Source organism: Centruroides vittatus, unplaced genomic scaffold, assembly GCF_030686945.1.
Source record: "Centruroides vittatus isolate TY-2023 unplaced genomic scaffold, ASM3068694v2 contig_3068, whole genome shotgun sequence".
NCBI classification, from domain to species: Eukaryota; Metazoa; Arthropoda; class Arachnida; order Scorpiones; family Buthidae; genus Centruroides; species Centruroides vittatus.
In genome coordinates, this window is record NW_027121971.1 from 139,355 (window position 1) to 161,771 (window position 22,417).

The following is a 22,417-nucleotide window of genomic DNA, read 5'->3' on the forward strand; positions in this document are numbered from 1 at the left end:
TATATAAACAGTAGCACAGGTCTCGAGGCAAGTCAACAGGCTCATTTGTCTCATGCCACATCTACAGAGAACCCAAAATTTAATATTTTAAGAAAAAAGTATTATATTAAAGTGATGAAAAATGTGTTTTATTGGTTTTTTTACATATATTTTTATGGTTTCTGAAGAGGATGGGGACTCAAATCTGTAACTTATCCAGGCTACATCAGGCTGAAGTGAGATGAAATTCCTTCATGGGACCCCGTTTCATTTCTCTTAGCTTCTTGTATTGCTGATTTATTCACTCTACGTCTAGAATTTTATCACTGTAGTTTATTGGCATCTTGCAGAGAAAGGAAATTTTCAATAAAGATTTAAAACTTGAAAAGATAAAAGGAAACAAAAGACATGCAACTAACTATTGACAAACCCATCAAAAATATAAATGTATACATTGTGAAGTGACAATAAAGTAATAATGCTCTAGAATAGAAAATCTTTGATGTTTAAAACTGATTGAAATCACATGAAATGTACTAAATGGACCATAAAAAGTAAAGTAAATTCATTGAAATTAAAGAAAAATTGATTATATATATTAGTTATTCAACGTTTGAAACTGCTGTATATTTAATAAGCGGTTCGAGGGGTTGCAACTTACCGGTTGACAAGGTAAAAAAACTTTACCAAATTAGCTCTGTTCTAAAGAAAAATTTCAAAATAAAGATAATAAGTTTAAATAAAAATTTTTTTAAAAAAATGTATAAAGTTTTAATAAAAGAAACATAATTTTAATTTATAAATAACTTACTTAAAAAATTAATAAACATTTTAAACTTAATTTTCTTAAAATTTATACAAGAACTTTCTTTACTGGACGAAGAAATGTCTATTCTTTATACTGAATAATTCATGATCGAATATATTTAATGTAAAACGTAAATTATAGTAAATTTAGAGAAAAAAATCAAGCTTTAGTTACTAAGTTTTACTAAGAATAAATTTACTTCTACTTAAACTAATTTACTAAAGTACTGGTGGAAAGTTTATGTGCATGCTCTAATGCTGGATCGATAAATTCAAAATTGTTAAAGTAACTAAAGCTTTCACGTGCCGAAATATATATATATATATATAAATTAACAAAAATAAATTAATATTATCGCTAATGAATTCATATTCTGAACCCTATATAAGGCAAAAGCTAAATAAGGGGCAATTTAGGACCTCACGCTACAAAGGGTGTTAAAGTTCACACTTCAAAATAATATAACTCGGACACTAATCAGCAAAGTGACGTTATATTCCACAAGAAGACTTCTACCATGACGGAATTTTGCTCGAAACAGAAATGAATGTTAGTTATAAAAATGTCCGCTAGAGCGGTAAATGGCGCTAAAATACCGTAGTGGATTATTCAAAATATCTTAAAAGTTACGATACATACGATACAGTGTGTGGTTACGTAACAGCATATTCGATATGCGGACTTCTGTTGTCTCCAACTTGATGAAATCGTCACATGAAACTTGTGTAAGCAATTACACTTTCGCGTTACGGAGGCTGGAGTATCGAGCATGCTGTTACGTAATCACTCAGTGTACTGTATGTATGGTAACTTTTGAGAAACTGAGTTATCCACTGGTATTTCAGCGCCATTTACCTCCCTAGTGGACGTTTTTATAACTAACATGTTTTTTCTGTTTCAAATGAAATTCCATCACTACAGAAGTCTCCGTGTGAAATATGACTTCATTTTGCTGATTAGTTTCCTAGTTATAACATTTTTAAATGTTAACTTTAATTATGAACATCCTGTACGTACTGTATTTGATGGAGAAGGGACTCTTAGGAATTTAGGGTTGTAGCAAGTTTAAATCTGGCTCTAATAATTGTTAAGTAGAAGATTTGATTGCTTCACGATCTCATCTCTTCAAGTTTTGTAGAGATGGAACCTTAAAACGAGAGACTAAACACAGCGTAACTAGTAGTGTAACCAGGGACAGGTTCTCATTGTAAATAAGTAAATGAATAAAAAATTAAATATGTACAGAAGAATTGAATATGACTAACACACTTATACCCATGTACAGTCAGCGCCGGATTAAGCCTCTAGCGGGCCCTAGACAAAATTTAAATTGGGGCCCCATTTAAATAAGTTGCATCTAAACAAATCTTATATAATGTGACATTAGCGTAGCTAGCATGGGTGACACCCAGTACGGATATCGTGGTGTCACCCATAACTTTTTAACTCTTATAATATCGTCGCACTCGAGCAACTTGAACGCTATATCGAATATGCGATGTCGCGACGTATAAGTGTAGATTTATAAAATAAATCATAACCATCCATACATCAGTACTACCACGAGATGCGGTCCTAGGAATATTTCTAGATGGCACGAGAGATCTCACGGCGTACATTACTTCTGACGCACGGGTGGCTGTTGACCTTTTTTTTTTTTTTTTTTTTTCTGCAGGTAATGGCTAGTCGGGCGGAGCTTAGTAGGAATTCTTTTCTTAAGTACGGCATTTTTCTGTCCTATCGAATTTCGATTCAAGTTTCTAAATCGGAACAGAGATATCTTCTGCACTGAAGCCGGGCCCCTCCGGATTACGGGCCCTAGACATTTGCCTACTTTGCCTATTCGATAATCCGGCCCTGTGTACAGTATATACAATACGTAAGACTTTATCAATAGTAGTACAATAAGTAATGTAGATTTGCATATCCTAACTCGGACTCTCCTATTATCGGTTCTATTTAAGTTACTGAATGTGACAGATTTGGACACCTGAATTTAGTGGATTGCAATTGTCAAAAATTGTACACCTATAAATTCTCACTGGTATCCGTCTGTTTTCTGTCCTTCTTCAATCTCGAGAATGGAGTGAGATAGGTGAAAGTCGAGTCCAGATATGGAAAGCTTAACCCGGCATTATGAACGATGTCACAATAAATAATTGCTCGTTTTTTCTATATAAATTAAGTTACTATTTAAGACCCTAAAAGCGAAAAGTCCTAGGCAAAAGCATCGTACTTTCATTGCCTATTCCTAAAAGTACGCCGATGATGTGCACTAATAACTAATCCATAAACACAAGCACGTGTTTGTGTTTATGGATTAGTGATTAATTAATATTGATATTCAGCAGTGGCGTGCCGTCATTGGAAGCGATGGAAGCGCCGATTCCACCTTTCAATGACCTTCCCTTGTATTTTATAAAATATAAATTTTTCTATTTTAACGTACTTTGCATTAATTAAAAGTAATATTTTATTCTAACTGTATTATGTATCTTTTACAAATTTCTATACTACATATGAAAAAAAAAAAAAAAAACGATAAGATTGCTATTGTATATTCGAATAATTCGGTGGCGAAAGGAGTGTCGAAACCGGGTCAGTCTCCAATCAGCCATATTATACAGGCATTGGCACATGAGGTTTACAGAGCACCAACCTCACCCGGTTTAGCTGGTAAAAGCAATACACGCATAAAGCATCTAATTTTATATAACAGACCGGTTGTGGGCTGTTAGCCTTCTGCCTGCTAGATATTCGGCCGCCCTCGCCCGATTATGTGAAGCGTGAGTAGACTAGATCAACGGAGGGCAACCCCCGGCCCGCGGGCCAGCTACGGCTCGCGAAAAGTCTCTATCCGGCCCGCGAGATCTTTAATAGATTATTAAATTGGAAAAATAACTAAGTAATAACTATTTTTCCAATTCTTTGTAATTTTCGATAACGATAAGAGAAATAAATGTAGTAATTAACTTTTTATTTATTTATTTCATATTTGCCAACTAAAAAAATTACGAGTCACAATAAGACGTCAATTAACTACTACGGCCCGCGAAAAAACGAAAAATTTATTCTGGCCCATGTTATAAAAAAGGTTGCTCACCCTAGACTAGATTTATAACTTAACCCAACCGATAGGAGTTTACTGGCATGTTTTTATGGTAGTTCTGTATAGTTGACAGGAGTTTTAAAAAAAATCCATTAAAATATTTGATACATTTATTCTGCGTTTATTCTGCTCTCCCATCTTATATTACTTACGGATTTCGATGTTAAACCGGTGATATTACGATTTAGTATGTCCCATCTGTAAGAGGATGGAGAAAAAACGCGTACAATTCTAGTACAGTGTTAAAAAATTAACTGTTACTTTGGCAGCATCATTTACAACCAAATTTAATGAATGAGACGTACAATGGTACAAAAAAAGCTTTAGAATTTATTTTCCTTAAATTTACGATTTATGTATCAGTTGTCATAAAAATTTCTTTCCACTTCTTTCCCAAGACTATAGATATTCGAGTACAAAGTAACCGGTTTCGACTTATTTCTACTTAAGAAGTAGTTAAATAATTAAGCGATTAGGGAATTAGAAATATAAATAAAACCCTGATGAAAGAGCCGAAATTTTACTTAAACAGAAGCTTAACCGAACCGATCTCTTGCCGAGTACAGTGGGGACTGATCTCTTTATAATATTAGATGTAATAAAGCCAGAAATTTTTCTAGTTCAATGAGAGTGACCGAAAAGTTGTAAATTTTGGAAATTTCCGTGAACACTCGGTTCTAAAACGAATTAGTTAGAAAACGAACGACGGACAATCTGTTAAGTTTAACATGTTTAGATTTTTACAACTATGGTTAGAAACGTTTAAAATCCACAACAACCCCGTCGCGTCCTTTGATATATACTAGTAATGCGACAAAAGAGGCATTTGACATTGACCGGTATCGGCACCCTCGGGATTTGGCACGCACACACCTACCTGGACCGTCTCCGATTTCATTCATTAGCCACTCGTAGGGAGCTATTTCACTAAGTGGACTGTTTTAAGATTTAAAAAGTAAAGAATATTTTGTTATTTTTATGTACGTTTCTTCACAAAGTTATATTCAATTATAAGTTTCTTTAAAAGTATATTCGTACAATTGAAGAATTTTTTGTACTAGGCATGTATATTCCTCCCACATTTTGTTTTACCAAGTAAGTTTTTCTGATAATTTTAATTTTAGCCCTTATATCGTGGCTAGTGATTAAAAAATTTATTTTAAAAAGGTTTTGACTCGAGACCGTATAATGAAAAAGAAAACATTATTAAAAGAGAAAGACCAATGCCTAAATTAAATATAAATACGTCGACAAAAAATTTCGACATTTTGACGATAAAATTTATGACGAATGACGATTCTTTCGTAAAATTGAAGCAATTTGGAAATCAAAGAGGAATGGAATTTAACATTGGTAGACAATATAAAATTAATATTGAAAATTATAACGAGATAATTACGATTAATAGATATATCTAAATTAATAGATGTTATATGTTTTTCTCAAAGCGAGAATTGGCGTTTAGAGGCATAGGAAATTTATTGAATCTAATAACGGAGGTAATTATGTTGAACTTTCTTATTTATTAAGTACGTCGGATAATCTATTAAAAATACATTTAAAGAAGTATACGGTTTTTACTGGCTTATCGAACAAACGAATACGAACGGGCCCTGACGCGCAATTAATTGATTGCCCCTGAAAGTCGGCTTCTTACAGAAACACAGCTTCCCTATCATCAAATGTCACGGCACGCCACTGATATTCAGGAATAATAATTGACATGTGAAACATCTGATTTGGCGTAAGAAATTGAATATTGCTTCTTAGAAGCAAGATACTTTACAAGAAAGGGAAAAAGTTCATTTCAAGCCAGCAACGAGTTGCGTAACTTTCCCGGCAAAAACATTTAAAATTGCTCCTGGTACCATCGTTATGATATTTTATCGAAAAAACTTTTTACATTATTAATTATTATAAAATGGCAAAATGCTTAATTTTGAGGGTAGAGGCGAGTTTTATAAAATATTGTAAATGCTAATAACGAGTAAAATCTTCGATAAGTCCGATTCTACTTGAAATATGACACGTGAACCCCCTCTTTCGCCCCACCCCTTCGACATTTAACCACCAATATTTAAAGACATAAATCCCCCTAATACACAAACATCCCTGCAAAATTTCAGAAATTTTCGATAAAATTTCGTCAGTCAGAAAAGCCGCCATTTTCGCCTGAAATCAAGCGACATGATGACGCGATTATTTACTGTATTTACTGGAAAGCAGAAATAATCTATCGACGCCAGTAGCATAATTATTGAAAAAGAGCCCAGAAGGCGGGGACTGTCTTACTTTTGTAAATAAATAAAGAAAAAAAAATTAAATAAGTAGAGGAAAAATTTGAATATTTACACGCATTTTACACACACGTATACAATATACTTAATATAATAAAGAGTTTACTTTTAGTGGCTACATCCACAGTAGTACAAGAGAGTAACCACCAACCGAAAAATTCCGAGGCCGGATGGCCGAGCGGTCAAGGTTAGCAACCTGCCGCCCTGGGGGACCCGGGATCGAATCCGGACGGGTCGAAAAATCCCCAGGAATTTTTCGGGGGGTGGTCCGTCCGGATATGTCGCTCCCCGTCCCTCACCACCCGGCCGCCCCATTGTGGGCCTGGCCGAACCCATAATGGGCTTGCTATAAGAGGCCCTCTTAGTGCCCACTGGGCGGAAAGAGTTACAAAAAAAAAAAAAAAAAAAAAAAGCCGAAAAATTCCTGGAGGTTAAAATTTCAAATAAGAAATTTTTAAAAATATATATACGCCGCCAGTTGAAAATATGACGCTGCAACGCTGCACGCGCACAATAAATGAATTTACGACGAGTTTAGAAATCTGTATATTTGTTTAACGCGTCTTACGTCAAATTGACGTCATCGCTTCAGTTTTATAACGAGCAGCATTTAAAAATGACGTCAAACTGACGTAAAAGTGTGCACGGAAACAACCATCTTACACACTTTACACACGTTAGTAAATATTCCGATATTATTAATTGTAATTAACTTTTACTTAGTTATTAATTGCGTATAACGTATTATCATCAAACTTTTCCGGTGTACAGATAATAAGCTATTAATAACATTATCTAATTAATTTTCTTAAATTAAAAACGAAGCTGAATTAATATTAATATCGAAACGTTTTATATTAATATATATTTAAAATTTTTTGAATATTCTTTTATACAAAGAAATTCGGATGTGTGTTACGTCACAGGATTTAATTAACGTCATCCAAATGAAAGCACGTGTAAAAAGTTGATTAGTGACGGAAGATGCTTCGTGTTATGGATGATGTATCATGATCTGGACGTGTTACGTAACGTTATACAGTAAATATGCATTCTGTTATTATTTCTTTCGGTGTTGTAGTTTTCGTTTGTGACGTAACACGTTGAATTGATTATCATAAACAATTCATTTAAATATACAACTCATGCATAAGTTAATGCTCACACGGTGAAAGTTACTTTTAGGTAAATAGTACCTACATTCATATACAAGTATTGAACTAAAAGTAACTTCTACCGTTAATTTATATATCATAACAGGTATGTTTAATTAGCAGTTTTTCTACAGAAATTTAATTATTTCTTGGGAAAGCATCTACATTATTGATTGCTTATTAAACAGACACCATTTTCTCTGATTCTCTCTTTTTTCTGGTAGATAACCATTATAAGTATGGGACACAATATATACAGTTATAATCTGTAATTAGGTTAATGTTACCTTAAGTAGCCAAGATGGCAGCTCGTCTCTAATTCCAGCAAGGAAACAGTGGGACGCACGTTCTAACCCAACCTAACCTATTTTAATAATTTGGTTGCTAATAATTATGGTAATTTATTAGAATAGGTTAGGTTAGGTTAGAACATGCGTCCCACTGTTTCCTTGCTGGAATTAGAGACGAGCCGCCATCTTGGCTACCTAAGGTAACATTAACCCAAGTTATTTTGATGACATGGACCTGCAGTCTGTGTAAAGTTTCCGAGTTTAATGGGCTATACCCGGACTTTCCATCAATGGCATACAGTGGTGTGGGCATAGCCTTTTAAACTCTTTTGCAACTTTGTGCTGACTAAGGGTCCTCGTCACGTAAATAAAAGTTTGTTTCTCCTCGTGCAGTGCCATGCTTCACTTGTAAAAGAATAAACAAACATTAACTGAACTCCTGTGGAGCCAGATTTATGCGATACTTTGTGTATTTTATTTATTTACTATTTTGTAACTTGTTGACACCGTTTATAAGACGAAAATGCTTGATTAGCAACTTTTCGAACGAAATTTAATTAATTTCTTGTTGGATAAACATCAAAACTGTTGAATATTTATTTAAAAAGCGATCATTTCTGATTCTACTCGCATATAATAATCTGTTTATATGATTTGTTTACGTATTTTTTTTTTTTTTTTAAGGTTTTGTTTCTAATTTAATTAATATTTACAATAATTACAATTAATTACTGTTTTGTATAGAAATGTAATTAAAATCTTTATTATTCGTTGAAGAAGCATCAAAGTTATCAAATATTTATTAAATAAACAATCCATTTCTGATTATATTTTTGAGTTTTTTATTGAAATATAGGTTTGCACCACTTAACAACAGACCGCATATATTACAAAGATCCTATAAGATTATAATGGGATTAAAAAATGTGGAGCTGCTTATACCTTTTCTATGTTTAGATACATAAATATTTATCATTGTGTTAAACATAGCCTGTGTTAGCAGTAGACTATAACACATAAGGTTTGTCGGTTAATGTTACCCTAGGTATACAAAATGGCAGCTCGTCTCTGACTCCAGCATACAGAAGCGAGGAAACAGTGGGGACTCACGTTTTCTAAACCTAACTTATTCTAATAAGTTATCATAATTATTAGCAACTAAATTATTAGAATAGATTAGGTTTAGAAAATGTACGTCCCCACTGTTTCCTCGCTTCTGTATGCTGGAGTCAGAGACGAGCCGCCATTTTGTATACCTAGGGTAACATTAACCGGTTTGTCTAAGTACAGTCTAAGATGTTCTCTTAATGGCTTAATGATGGGGATGTGTTCTCTTAATGGAACATATTCCCATCATTAAATGGCACACAACTTGTATTTGTTTACATGATTAGTTTAAGTGTTTCTCTTGTTCAAAAGAAAGTACAGTTTTTGTATAATTCTGTATAATTTTTACATTTCATATAGTCAAGTAGGCTCTCCATTAATTATGTGTACATTTTAGGGGAAGGGAGGAGGTCAAGGCACTGTCTACATGCAGTTTTTAGTGATAGGGTAGATGTACCAGTTTTGGCCAGTGTAGTATCAGTTCTGGCCAGAAAACAAATTTAACTTAAAAATATAATCACAAATGAAACAAACTTTTATTGTTAACTGTGTGAATAGTTAACAATAAAAGTTTGTTTTGTTGGACAGATTTGAATATGTGGTGATTATATTTTTAATTAAGTTAAATTCGTTTTCTGGCCAGAACTGGTACACTGGCCAAAACTGGTACATCTACCCTATTACTAGCTTACAAATTTGTTCTTATAAGTTTACTTACTGGTTATGTGAATAAACTATCCGTTAAAAGATATAATATTCACAGAAGTTTTTTTAAGTCATTTCTTCAATGTCAAAGGAGTGCATAAACTATTGTACACCATAATTAAAGGAAAAAGTGTTTGCAAAAGTACATCATTACACACAACAGGAAGGGAGAGGAGTCAAAAATGGCTCAAAAACTGTATATGTGATTAATGGATGGCTTCGTACATGTATATAAATATGATGGCTGCATTATTTATATCAATTTAAGCTGTTTAATATTGCATTTAGTTTCAAATTTAAATAGAAAATAAATCAAACATTTTATTTTTCCTGTCTCCTTTAAAGATATTATTCAATTTTTTAATTTATTAGACTACTATCTATAATTATAAGTAAGTCACTTTCCTAACATTAATATTGATATTTCTTTGTAAACAATTTAAATTTGGAATGACACCAAAGTTATACATTTGGTATTGCGTACAACTTGCAGGTCTTGTATGTAATTCAATATAACTTCCTAAGCCTTTTAAGTTTTTGGTACCCAAGACGAAAAATTAACAACCAACTAACAAAATTAACAACTAACTTAGGAAGTTATATTGGATTTAGATGTACCAGTATGAGGATTGTTTTCTTGTATGTAATACCATACGGTCAACTGGTACTGAATGGACAACTTATAGGTCTTATATGCATTAATGCACTATTACCTTAATGTAATTACAAATTTCTCACTGTGCAGTAACTTTTCAAACACCATGTGTAACATGTTTCCAAGTATTTTCTGTGTCTTTGTTAGGGTTTTTTTATTCATGACAATAGTTAAAAATAATAAAAATATTCATACTTTTTCTGAACTAAATAGAAGGAAAATCCAGAAAACTCCACATGGCCAGCCCATTGGTGAGGCATGAGCATGCAACTAACTACCAGTGTTTATTGATTTTATCCATTTGGCCATTGGTCGACTTTCATAGACTAAACCTCATATTGGGAGCATATTTTATGAGATCTACGCAATAAAAATTCTATGATAAGTAATTATAAGTCACATCATAGAAATTCTGCTTGTAGATGATAAAGTATTTCAAATTATAAAAACATTGACAGTATTTAATTTTAAATAATTACTCTGCAAACAGAAGAAAACAATTAATAATAATAATGCATTACTACAGCAATGAGTCATAATATATCTTAATTATTATATGTATATTATTAGCACTTTCATATTGTCGTGTACTAGATCATTATATGAGTGGTGAATCATGCAAATTTGAAATGATAATGCAAGTTGCATATTGTCAAAGCATCAATTTTCAGATTAAAAAACTGCTTTGTAATGACTTATATCTTTATATACAGGGTGCTTAGGAAAGTCCCTTTAACTGGAAAATTCTTGCGAATGAAGAGAGCTACAGCTATGCAAGTGAGGTAACTGTATAGTAAAGTGACTATGCCCAACCTAATGCAAACGACAGTAGCTCCCCTAGTGGCGAAATTTGGAAGATAGGCAATGCAAATCGAAAATGAAAACAGATAGAGCAAACTTTCCAATTAGAAAGTTTTAGAGCATCAATTAATTAGTACGAAACGACATGTGTTTCACACAGCTAAGATAAATTGTCGCCTGTATACCCAAAAATGTTCGAAAGCGATGCACGCCATTTTGTGTAAACGTTTGAAAGGAATAGCCATAGGTATGAAGAAATATGCACAATTTATTGCATAAAGTACTTACTGTATTGACATAAGTACTTTAGTAAGTACTTATGTCAATACAGTAAGTATTTTATGTTTGATAACATCACACAAAAAAACAACGGAAAGGCAAACTGTCACACAGTGATAACAAATTAATGTCGAGTATGTTCGAAAAGTCTGCCATTGCTCACGATACATGCGAGAGTACTTCTGCATGCACATTTCTCAGCATGGAAGGTGTCACACTATTGCTTCCACGATCACCAGACCTCACTCCATTGGATTTCTTTCCGTGAAGTTACATAAAAGACCAGGTTTATGCAACTCCACATACAAGTCTGCTGGATCTATGTTGTCATATTACAGATTTTTGCAATAGTGCGACACCTTTCATGCTGAGAAATGTGCATACAGAATTACTCTCACATGTATCGTGAGCAATGGCAGACTTTTCGTACATACTCGACATTAACTTGTTATCACTGTGTGACAGTTTGCTTTTCCGTTGTTTTTTGTGTGATGTTATCAAACTGTATTGACATAAGTACTTACTAAAGTACTTATGTCAATACAGTAAGTATTTCATGCAATAAATTGTGCATATTTCTTCATACCCATGGCTATTCCTTTCAAACTTTTACACAAAATGGCGTGTATCACTTTCGGACAAATATGAATTGTGCGAAATTCAATTTTATATACAGGCAACACTTTATCTTAGCCGTGTGAAACACATGTTTCGTACTAATTAATTGATGCTCTAAAACTTTCTAATTGGAAAGTTTGCTCTATCTGTTTTTGTTTTTGATTTGCATTGCCTATCTTCCAAATTTTGCCACTAGGGGCGCTACTGTCGTTTGCATTAGGTCAGGCATAGTTGCTTTACTATACAGTTACCTCACTTGCATAGCTGTAGCTCTCTCCATTCACAAGAATTTTCTGGTTAAAGGGACTTTCCTATGCACCCTGTATGTGTATATGTATATATATATATATATACAGTCAAACCTGTTTTTATGCGGGGGATAGGGACCGCATTAAAAAAAACGCATTAAAAAAAATTTCACGAAACTTCACGAATGGCTGTAAATAATAGTTTTCGCAACACAATTAAAAAAATAATTTTTTTATGCGGTCAAGAGGGACCGCATAAAAAAAGTCTCACATAGAAAATAACTGAAAACCGTACGAAATAGAATTTATTGACAACAGATGTCAGCACTTGACTGCATCGTCTGGTCTATCGTCTGTTTTACATATTTTTGTTTAGGTGGTGTTTTGTTGACTTAAAAAGTAAATTATTTCATTTTTCGCATATTCATGCAATAATATTACTATAATAAGTGCATTTATGCTATAATAAGTTTATTTAGCTATAATAAGTCAACGTGAGACATGACGAATCGCACGAGACTAGTCGCCAACTATACCGCACAAATTAAAAATTCGCATTAAAAAAATCGCACAAATTAAAAATTCGCATTAAAAAAATCGCACAAATAAAAATCGCACATAAAAAGAGCGCATAAAAACAGGTTTGACTGTATATATATATATATATATATATATCAGGGGTGGGCAAGCAAGAGTTCAGTGGGAGCTGAAATGTAGGTTTTGCAAACTGCATGGGAGCCGCAGTTCTGTACTGTCATGGCGGATAGTACAGTAAGGCACACGATTTTATTATATAATATAAATATAATAAAAAACAGAAATTAACACTTTCAGCAAGAGCCGCATGTAACTCAAAAAGAGCCACATATATATATGTACTGTACACTAATTAAAGCACAATAAATTTAAGATAATTTAGCTTATAAACTTAATTTGTTTATCGGTGATGCTCAATTTTTAAACAAATGTATTTTATTAATAATACATTAACTGTAAGCCATGTTGCAAATTCATAATTAGCATATTTTCTGTCATGTGATATTTTATCTGTTTTTAAATGAGCTGAAATGTTTACCTTTTAATTTATTATCTTTGAGGGATGTGACAGCTGGAGTTTCACACAGACTATATACTACATACTGTATTATTAGTTTTATATAATCAATTATAATAATTATTGTTGTTGACTCCACGGCTAAGGTGATTAGGGCATTGGCGTCTGGGGATCGAGATTGAATCCAGATGGTTGGAAAACCCAAAGAAATTTTTAGTGGGTGATTCATTCTGATATGTTGGGCCCCATCTCTCATCACTTAGCATCTCTATTATGGCCTGGCTGAACCCATAATAGGATTGCTAAAAGTGCTTGCAGAGCAGAAAGAGTTAAATAATAATAATAAATAAAATAAATGTATCAATCTCTCATTCTAGAAGACCAAGATTCGAGTCTAGATTGGCACAAATTTTCATGGAGGGTTTCACTTAAATATATCATGTTTCAATTTTCAGTTCCTGGGCTGGGCATGCCAAACCAATGATAGATGTGGAGAAAAACTTTTTCCAGCTTGTTTCACAATTGCTTTTTGTGACACAGAAAACAGGTGGATGCAATTTCACATTGCAATTACAAGTTTTGGAAGCCATTTTGTAATCATTTAAAATTGTATGAATCAGTTTTCACAACCAATATGTGGACGGATTTTCTACTTCAAGTCGTGATTGAAATCTAGTGGATCTGCAAACATTCTAGCCAATCAGAGGATGGTAAATTCTCAAAGCATTCTTGTAAGATGGCTTCCCATGGCAAAAGTAGATTTATTAACAATTTTAACCAATAGAAATTACTTTTAATGAATCCGCTAATTGAGCGTGAAACAGAAGTGGAAAGTAAAAATTGTGAATGAATTGCGCAAATATCTTTCCATTCCGTGAGCACTGTTTACATGCCAATTATACAATTAACCAGGTGCGCAATGCCAGATGGCACATATATCCATATCATAACATCCAATTCACGAAAATATGACTTACACGTAGTAGAATACATTCAATGAATTAAAATTCTAATAATAGAAATAACGTAATCCCGTTATATTCTTTCATTTCAGATGCCACGTTTTCAACCAGATAACTATTATCTAGGTATTTTGTTCCTGTGTGTTCCACTCCAGTATTTTCTAGTATATTACTGGAATAGCAATGAGGTATCGCGAACTCACGCCATTAATCAGTAAGAAAATTATAATTTGCATTCATCTAAATCATAGTTTCGATACATATTTAATGATAATTATTTAACAGGTTTATTAAGAATCTAGTCCAGTTTAAGCAGACATTTTTTCATTGGAGTTCCTGGGAGAAATGGTGTTCAAATTTTTTATCTTCTTTCTGGAATGACGATTTCCCTGATAAAAGTCTTTACAATAGTGACGACCTCCAAGCGGAATCACCGGCAATAGAAGTGATGAAGTTTAAACAGAAGCACGGTTACTTTGCTTGTAAGTAATAAATAAAAAATGGTTATTTTAGATATTGGAATTTGATGTGTAACCGTTGCGATACTTTGTAGCTTCACCCGAGCCACGTAATCCACGATCGCCCGACGTAAAATATCGTATAGGACAAGTAATTGTTCACAAAAAGTGGAATTATCGCGGAGTGATAATAGGATGGGACGAAGAAGCCAAAGTAAAATATTTAAAATACTAAAAGTGTTTCTATATGCAAGGTTTTACAGTTTAAAACGAAAGAAAATGCTCATATTTTTAAATTTCAGGCACCCGAAGAATGGTTAAAAATAATGCACGGAGCTGAACATCCCGTAAGTAGTGTAGATAAATGTAACATAAATTTGAAATAAAACTTATGAACCTTATTGCGCTTTGCACACTAAGGTTGTAAGTTTTCTTTATAATTAACTCTTTGTTGTTAGAAGATTACTCTAAAATTTTTAGCCTAATTAGTTCAGACAGTAAGGTAGAACCTTGCTATCTGAACTAATTAGGGCTCGACCCTGTTTGCATTAGTGATGTATTTGTTACTTTAATATGGGTTTCTGCAATCTTCCTTCTTGTATGGGTAGTGTATACCCATACAAGAAGGAAGATTGCAGAGCAAATTAAGAGGGGAGAATTAAAAACAGCCCATGTTTGCTCCACAAGCTTGTCCTACACACCCAGTCCATATACACTGCCGGCCAAAAGTTTTTAGAACACTTGTATCTCAATAACAATTTATTTTTTGAAATTTGTTTGTTCTAAAATGACTTCATCAGAAGAAATAAAGCAAAAGATTCTCCAGTTATCTGCTACAGGCTTTGCCATAAGAAAGATAGCACGTTAGTCAAAAAGCAGCCGTATATTTTTTCGATGTATTACATAACAAAGGTTGGAAGAAAGGCAAGCATGTTGAGTTCCCAAAAGCAATACAGGAGCACCATATCTGCAACAGAGAAAGAGACCATGTTGTCAACATTCAAAATATCAAACTGGTTTTGGCAGCAAGATAGTGCTGCAATTCGTAAAGCTGGCATAGTTAGGCATTACTTTCAAGAGAATAAAGTTCCTATGATTAATTGGCCAACTCATTGTCCTAACTTGGACATTATAGAAAATGTTTGGCATTTAATGGAACAGAAAATTTATGAGCGTGGACAGTTTTAATTCTCACAAAGAGTTAAAGTGTACAATTCAACATTGTGCTGATAATTTTGATGAAAATGTTATTGTAAATCTTTATAAATCAATTCCTTGTAGGTTGTTAAATGTTGCAGAGAAAAAAGGCAGTGCAACAAGTTATTAATTGTTAATTTAGTATGCATAATTTTCTGTATCTTTAGGGAAAGTAAAACTGTTCTAAAAACTTTTGGCCGGCAGTGTATTATCAAACCTCAAAAAGATCTCGGTAGAGGAAGAGACAGGAGATCTATCTGTTGCATTTACCTTTCACTGATCAGTGCAAGGTAAATACAACAGATAGATATTTTGTTCAGTGAGAGAGAGCGATCCAGATTCTTTTTTAGATTAACTAGATTATTGAAGTTCTGTTGTATGTATAAAAAAGAAAATGGAAAAGCATTAAAATTTAGCATACTTACTAGAAATTTACTGGATAGATATAGGAGTTGAGTTTTGTTCAGTATCAATTTTCTTTTTCAGAATTTCCTAATTTATTTAATCCTTTCCGTAACTGCACTATCACAATAACAAACACAGCCATTAAATATGCAGTAACTAACATTTACTAATCATCTAATGTTTTTGGTCCTTTTGATTGACCTTCTTCAGGAAAAAACATTAAATTTAAAATTTCACAAAAAGAACAAAGCTGTCCATATTCCAAAACATGGGTTTTATAAGCTTCTATTCATGGAATAATACAAATATTTAAAAAAACGTGCGTGTCGGTTATCTTTAGGTATTATACTATATCGCACAGTACATGGCAAGCTCAATAAACATATAAAACATCTATTATCCGTAATGAAATAACCTATGTCTAGAAATGTTCTAAATTATGCTTTTTGTATTTATATTCTTGCACTTGCATCCTCTCACATCGTTTATCCCATGTAAATTTGGAGAATACGTCTACCCTGCAATATGCTTCCTTTCTCACAAGATTACATATGTTATATCTAAGAAAGGCTATTCGAAACACACGTTGCATGAAATATAACTTCCTGAGACGTATTGTTCTCATACACTTTGTTCTCTAACATGACCATGTTAGAGAAGAAATTGTATGAGGAAACACCTAAAGTTCTATATGAAGTTAATACTAGAGTAATAGACTTAATAGATCAAGCGATTACTAGGATGTGTAAAATCTATGATGAGAAAATGTGGTGGATCCTTAAGCATCGAAAGAGCTACACACTGCAAAATGCTACACCCTCTATCACATGTTGGGACAACCTCTCACTGCCATCATGCATCACAGAAGCTTGCATTACGGTTCTAAATTCATACCACAACCAAACCATCGGTTAGAGATCATCCCAGATATTGAATAAGTGATCAAAGGTTTAAGTTATGTAAATAAGGAGTTTTACCGATGAAAGATGGTGTTTAAGATAATGAACATTCCACCTGTAACCCAATGTGGAAGGCTAAAAATGATAGCAAGAGATGGATGGCACAAAATAATGTACCTCTAATAAGGGCAGACAGATCGAAAGATATGGCGATAATGAAGCAATCCACATATAATGAGCATTTAACTGGATACGATAACCAGACACAATTGACCATCTGCAAGCGAGGGTCAAACAATTTACCACTAAGACCCTAGCTCGAAAACTCGTGATGAAGAAAATAGCGGTTGTCTTTCCCTCAATACCAAGGATATTTGGGTTTGCGAAAACCCATAAACCTGGCAAAAGCTTAAGGCCAGTAATAGACAAATGTTGTTTACCCACAATCTTGCTAAAGAGCATGCTCAATAAGTTGGTCAGCGAGAATTTACCAATGCTTGATTACAGCATAAAACAACCACTACACCTAATCCGGAGGCTACAGAATGTAGATCTGAGGCAAGAATTTATTATGGTAATGGACTTCAAAGCGATGTACTCCTCAATCAAACTGGAACTATGTTTTTTGTCACCTGAGAGACTTCCTACTGAACAAACTCACAAACTCAGGTAGCTTGGGTATGGAAATTCTAGAGTTGGCACACCTGGCTACATTCTTATTGTTTTTCACATTCAATAAGCAGATGTATGAGCAAAAGAGAGGACTACCAATGGGCAACCCCATTTCCAGGACACTGTGCAAGATGGTATTGAGATCATTAGAAAGAGCAAGCGTACCAAATATGGGGATAACATCGATGTATATGCATGTTATGTAGACAATGTGTTAATAGTATGGAAGTAGAAACCCAACATCAGGAAATTTATGGAAGATATTAATTCGAACACATTTGGATTAGAAATAGAATTGGAGTAGGAAAGCAATGTTGCTGTGCACTTTGTAGACATCTTGATTAAGTTAAAGAAAACGTTGTCACCGCAGATGTTTACAGGAAGCCAACGTATAACGCAATATTTATACCATGGGCCTCACACAACCCAGTAAGCTGTAGATTAGCAGCATTTAGAACTTATACTTATTGCACCAATATGCAAGACAGGATAAGAGAGTTAGAATAGATTGAGGAGATGGCTCATCAGGTTGGGGTCAAGAGAAAAACAATAAAGAGAATGATATACAAATGGACGTGAAGATGAGAGGAAATGATATACAGAACAAATAAGCTGTCTTTGAACACATAGCAACCCTCAGAAATGTCTACAGAGAAAACAAAGAAATCATATTGAAGAGAAACCTCACAGTATATGGGATACTCAGGAAAGACAAAGAGGTCATTGACCTGACATGCATCCTGGCATGTTCAGAATACCTATAAAAGACAGCAGAAGGCCTAATGACTTATGCTACATAGAATCCACTACTAGATCACTAAAGCAGAGGGTCACAGAACAGAAAAGTAACATCTAAAAATGAACGGCTGATTACAGCCTTAGTGACTTTCACTATAGTGGACCTAGATTCTGTAACGATAGAATGGAACCGAGCAGAAATGATCCAAAATATGCAGGATAAGAGACAGATTAAATATGCAAAAGCATGGCACATTCATAAGGCTACAGAGTGGAGGCAGGCAATAAATTATAGAGAAAACACCATTGTTTCATCAGCCTGGAAAGTATTGATAAATAAAATCTAAAGGTGAACGATGTAAGAGGGTGCAGTTGATTTACACCTTGTTCATATATTTCTGCAAAAAGTACAAATACTATACTTATAAAAGCAGAGACACTTTGACTTGTTTAAGTCTTCTTTTGGTCTATATGCAGAAGAATACAAATCCAAAAAAAAAAAAGAATGAGAACAAGTTTAAAAGATAGGATTACCTTTTAAAGTGTCAACATTGTCACTGTGATTGTCAGCAAAATAGCCATTTAATAAAGTATTTGCTTACTATGGCAAAAAATTTCTGTTCATATCTAATTCAGACTTTTCCATAGACATTTCGGTTTGCGCATTACTCCTCATCTCATATTTATGTTGACTGACTGCATTGCATGCCATGTTTTGTCCATTAGGGATATAATCGGAACTGTCATAATAGGTTGTAATGTGCTAATGCCTTATGTCAATAAATTCATTTGAATTATTTTATAGTTAAGTTATTTGATGCATTTTATCAAGAATACGAGTCCATCTCTTTTCTGTTTCTAATTTGTGTCAATGCAATGCCTTAAATATTCCTTTCAGTATTATAATACAGGTATGTGCCAGTTAAATTAATGATGGTCTGTTTAACAACGGACTTCATGTATGACAGAGGTCTTGTAAGATAATAATGCAGCTGAAAAATTTGTAGTTGCTTATTGATTTTCTATGTTTAGATGCATTCAGATACATAAATACTTATCATTGTGTTACGTATAAGACTATAGACTATATCATTAGATATTTGTCTAACAAATACACTCCGTGATGTTCTTAATGATGTATTTCTTGGAACATATTTCCATCATTATGCAGTGCATATCTGTAATATAAAATATATTACAGATATGCACTGCATAATGATGGAAGATTTTATAAAACATATTACAGATATGTTTTATTTAATATTAATATATATTTTCAATTTCAATTTATGATATAAAGGATGGCTGAAAAGTCAGTTAGCCATAATATATTAACACAGAAATGATTCCAACTCGAGCACCAGGGTGAAATCTACACTCTCTGGAACCTGTAACCGGCGCGTAATGCGTATATATTATATATCGCGGGTCACAAACGTTTTCGAACAAGCACGTTGCTCTTCTTCCGATCAACTGGTTAAGGAATTCTCTGGACGGAGTGTATGTTATTCGGTAGGATCAGGTGTCATTCTGCCGAAGCGGGTCCTGCCTGACATGCACGGTCGCGCACTGGAGGAGGTAGGTGTAGGTTAGCATCTAAGAGGGATTGCCAGTCCAGAGATAGACTCAGCTCTTCCTTCCAGTTGATGCACGTGGCTACTCGGCTGGCATTATAGATGGCTATGGCTAGAAACTATAGCCGTCTATAACGCCAGCTGGGTAGCCACATGCATCAACTGGAAGGAAGAGCTGAGTCTATCTCTGGACTGGCAATCCCTGTTAGATGCCAACCCACACCTACCTCCGCCAGTGCGTGACCGTGCATGTCAGGCAGGACCCGCTTCGGCAGAATGACACCTGATCCTACCGAATAACATACACTCCGTCCAGGGAATTCCTTAACCAGTTGACCTGAAGAAGAGCAACGTGCTTGTTCGAAAAAGTTTGTCACCTGCAATATACAATATATACGCGTTATGCGCTGGTTACTGGTTCCAGAGAGTGTACATGATATATTATTTTGAAAACAGTTAAGAATCTCTTTACAACAGTTGCATATTATTATTCATGATTAAAATAAGTCATTTCGATTAATTGACTTTAGGCCTTCCTGTATATCAAATATATCAAGTAAATATGAATAAAATAGTTCAAAAATATCATTTTTTTTCTATTAGCACTGGAGAAAAATGCCAAATTACGCAATCCTTGTAGATTCTAGAGACAGAAGCAGACCGCAGATTACTTATGTACCTGAAGAAAATATTGAAGTAGTAAAAAACACAAGGGTAATTTTTAATAAATTATCTAAAACTTTATGTTGCTTACTAAATTAGGACATATATATACTTTTTTTATTCCGTAGATATTAAATCAAGATCTAGAAGACTATTTCGAACATTTTGACGGTGCTCAATATATTCCTCGTCCATGGTTACGATCGCTTTACCCTCTCGATTACTGAGTGAAAACACTTTGACACTGTTCCGTTAATGCATTTTAAGCATACTTCCCGTCTGTCATTTGTACGATAATGAAAGTCAAAGATCTGCAGTCGGAGCTAAAAATATTTTTAAATTAAATTGTTATCACTATTGCACAAATAATTTTAGGGGAATCTATGGTAAACGTAGATCTGCATATAAGAAATCGGTTTAAAATATATATTTTACAATAATTAGACACTGTTGCGATTGTTTAAACAAAGATTTTATTTATATAACGTCAAGAATTGTATCGCTTACATTAAAAAAAATATACGTTACGCTTCCAGGAAAAGAATATAAATAATTAGACAGTCAAATCTATGCAAAGTAAGGTAAAACATTTCAAATGTCTCATATTTTTTGCCATGTAAATTGGAAAATGAGCTTTGCTGAAACTATTTCAGCAATCAGAATTACTGAAGAGACATTCTGTGTGGCATTAAATTGAAATAGCTCTTAAGCCAGATAAAAGTATGGCATTTCTAAATAATCTTAAAAGTGGCTCTAATGCATTTTGTAAAAAACGGAAAATTCGGTCATTTAAAATATTCTAAATGCACAAAAGCTTATCGAACAATCAATAAATAACATGTAAAGATATATTTTGAATAAATATCCAAAAGGAAATTTTAAGTTGTTTTGTTTTTTTTTTATTGTTTAATGATATTTTACTTATAAATATTGTCATCAAATCAATATCCGAAACATACACCCGTAGAATCTTAAATAACTTCAGAAAAAACTTTAATACAGGTAAGTTATGGACTAATGTTTTCAATCTCTGACAAGATGATCTTCAGGTTCAATGTTCCAAACTGGAATGCATAAAGAACAATAATGTAAAAATGTTTTTGGAGTACATTTTTAAATTAAATCTGTCTGAGACACTTAAAAATTAAAATACAGTAGACCCCCCCATAACACGGGTTCACATAAGTCAGATTCGTATAACACGGCAGAAAAATTGCGATCGTGTTCATATAACACGCTAAAAGAGACTCGTATAACACGGTAAAACGTCATCGCCAACTCGTCGCGACAGGATTGGTCGAATCTGGACCAATAGTGGACATTGCACAAACCATCGAGTTTAAATGAGCAGCGGACCTACTGAAAAACATTTATTATTCAATGGCCATAAAAATTATATTTCTATTAATGATGTCTCCAAAGTTCAGCGAATTTTTCGCAGAAAGAATAACTTATTGGGAAATGCGTCCACCGTTCGATGAGCCGCTCTGCAACGAAAGCAAGCTTAAGCAATGGCGTCTTTGAACGGTGCACGCTCGGTAAGTATTCTTACAATTTTTTGTTTATAGCGTAGTTTATATGGATTATTCCCAAAAAATACATGATTTGGAAACGTTCGAGTCAAATTAGTCTAGAATCAAATAATTTTATGGAAGAAAACCTTTCAAACAGCCGTACCCCCTAAACTGCACATGTGCCGGGCTGTGAACGGCTCGTGCATTTGTATAATCTAAGTGACTCGTACA

General features: G+C 33.7%; 1 protein-coding gene across 2 annotated transcripts; it reads left to right on the top strand.

Annotated features, from left to right (window-relative positions):
• Positions 1-7,118: 7,118 nt before the first annotated feature.
• LOC136972954 (uncharacterized) lies at positions 7,119-21,548 on the top strand. 2 transcript variants are annotated; one of them, XM_067267616.1, is made up of 7 exons: positions 7,119-7,234; positions 14,159-14,280; positions 14,352-14,548; positions 14,620-14,738; positions 14,827-14,871; positions 20,613-20,723; positions 20,801-21,548. In XM_067267616.1, the coding sequence occupies exons 2-7, from the start codon at positions 14,159-14,161 to the stop codon at positions 20,897-20,899; spliced, it is 693 nt and encodes a 230-aa protein (XP_067123717.1). In that variant the 5' UTR covers positions 7,119-7,234; the 3' UTR covers positions 20,900-21,548. The 2 variants fall into 2 exon arrangements, with proteins under 2 accessions (XP_067123717.1, XP_067123718.1); XM_067267617.1 differs by lacking the exon at positions 7,119-7,234 and adding an exon at positions 7,317-7,453.
• The last annotated feature ends 869 nt before the right edge of the window (positions 21,549-22,417 follow it).

Bases quoted from the DNA above. Each gene is read 5' to 3' on its own strand.
- LOC136972954 (XM_067267616.1), top strand. From the start codon at position 14,159: ATGCCACGTTTTCAACCAGATAACTATTATCTAGGTATTTTGTTCCTG. The intron at 14,739-14,826 runs GTAAAATATTTA...TTTAAATTTCAG, and splicing joins GATGGGACGAAGAAGCCAAA to GCACCCGAAGAATGGTTAAA. The intron at 14,872-20,612 runs GTAAGTAGTGTA...TTTTTCTATTAG, and splicing joins TGCACGGAGCTGAACATCCC to CACTGGAGAAAAATGCCAAA.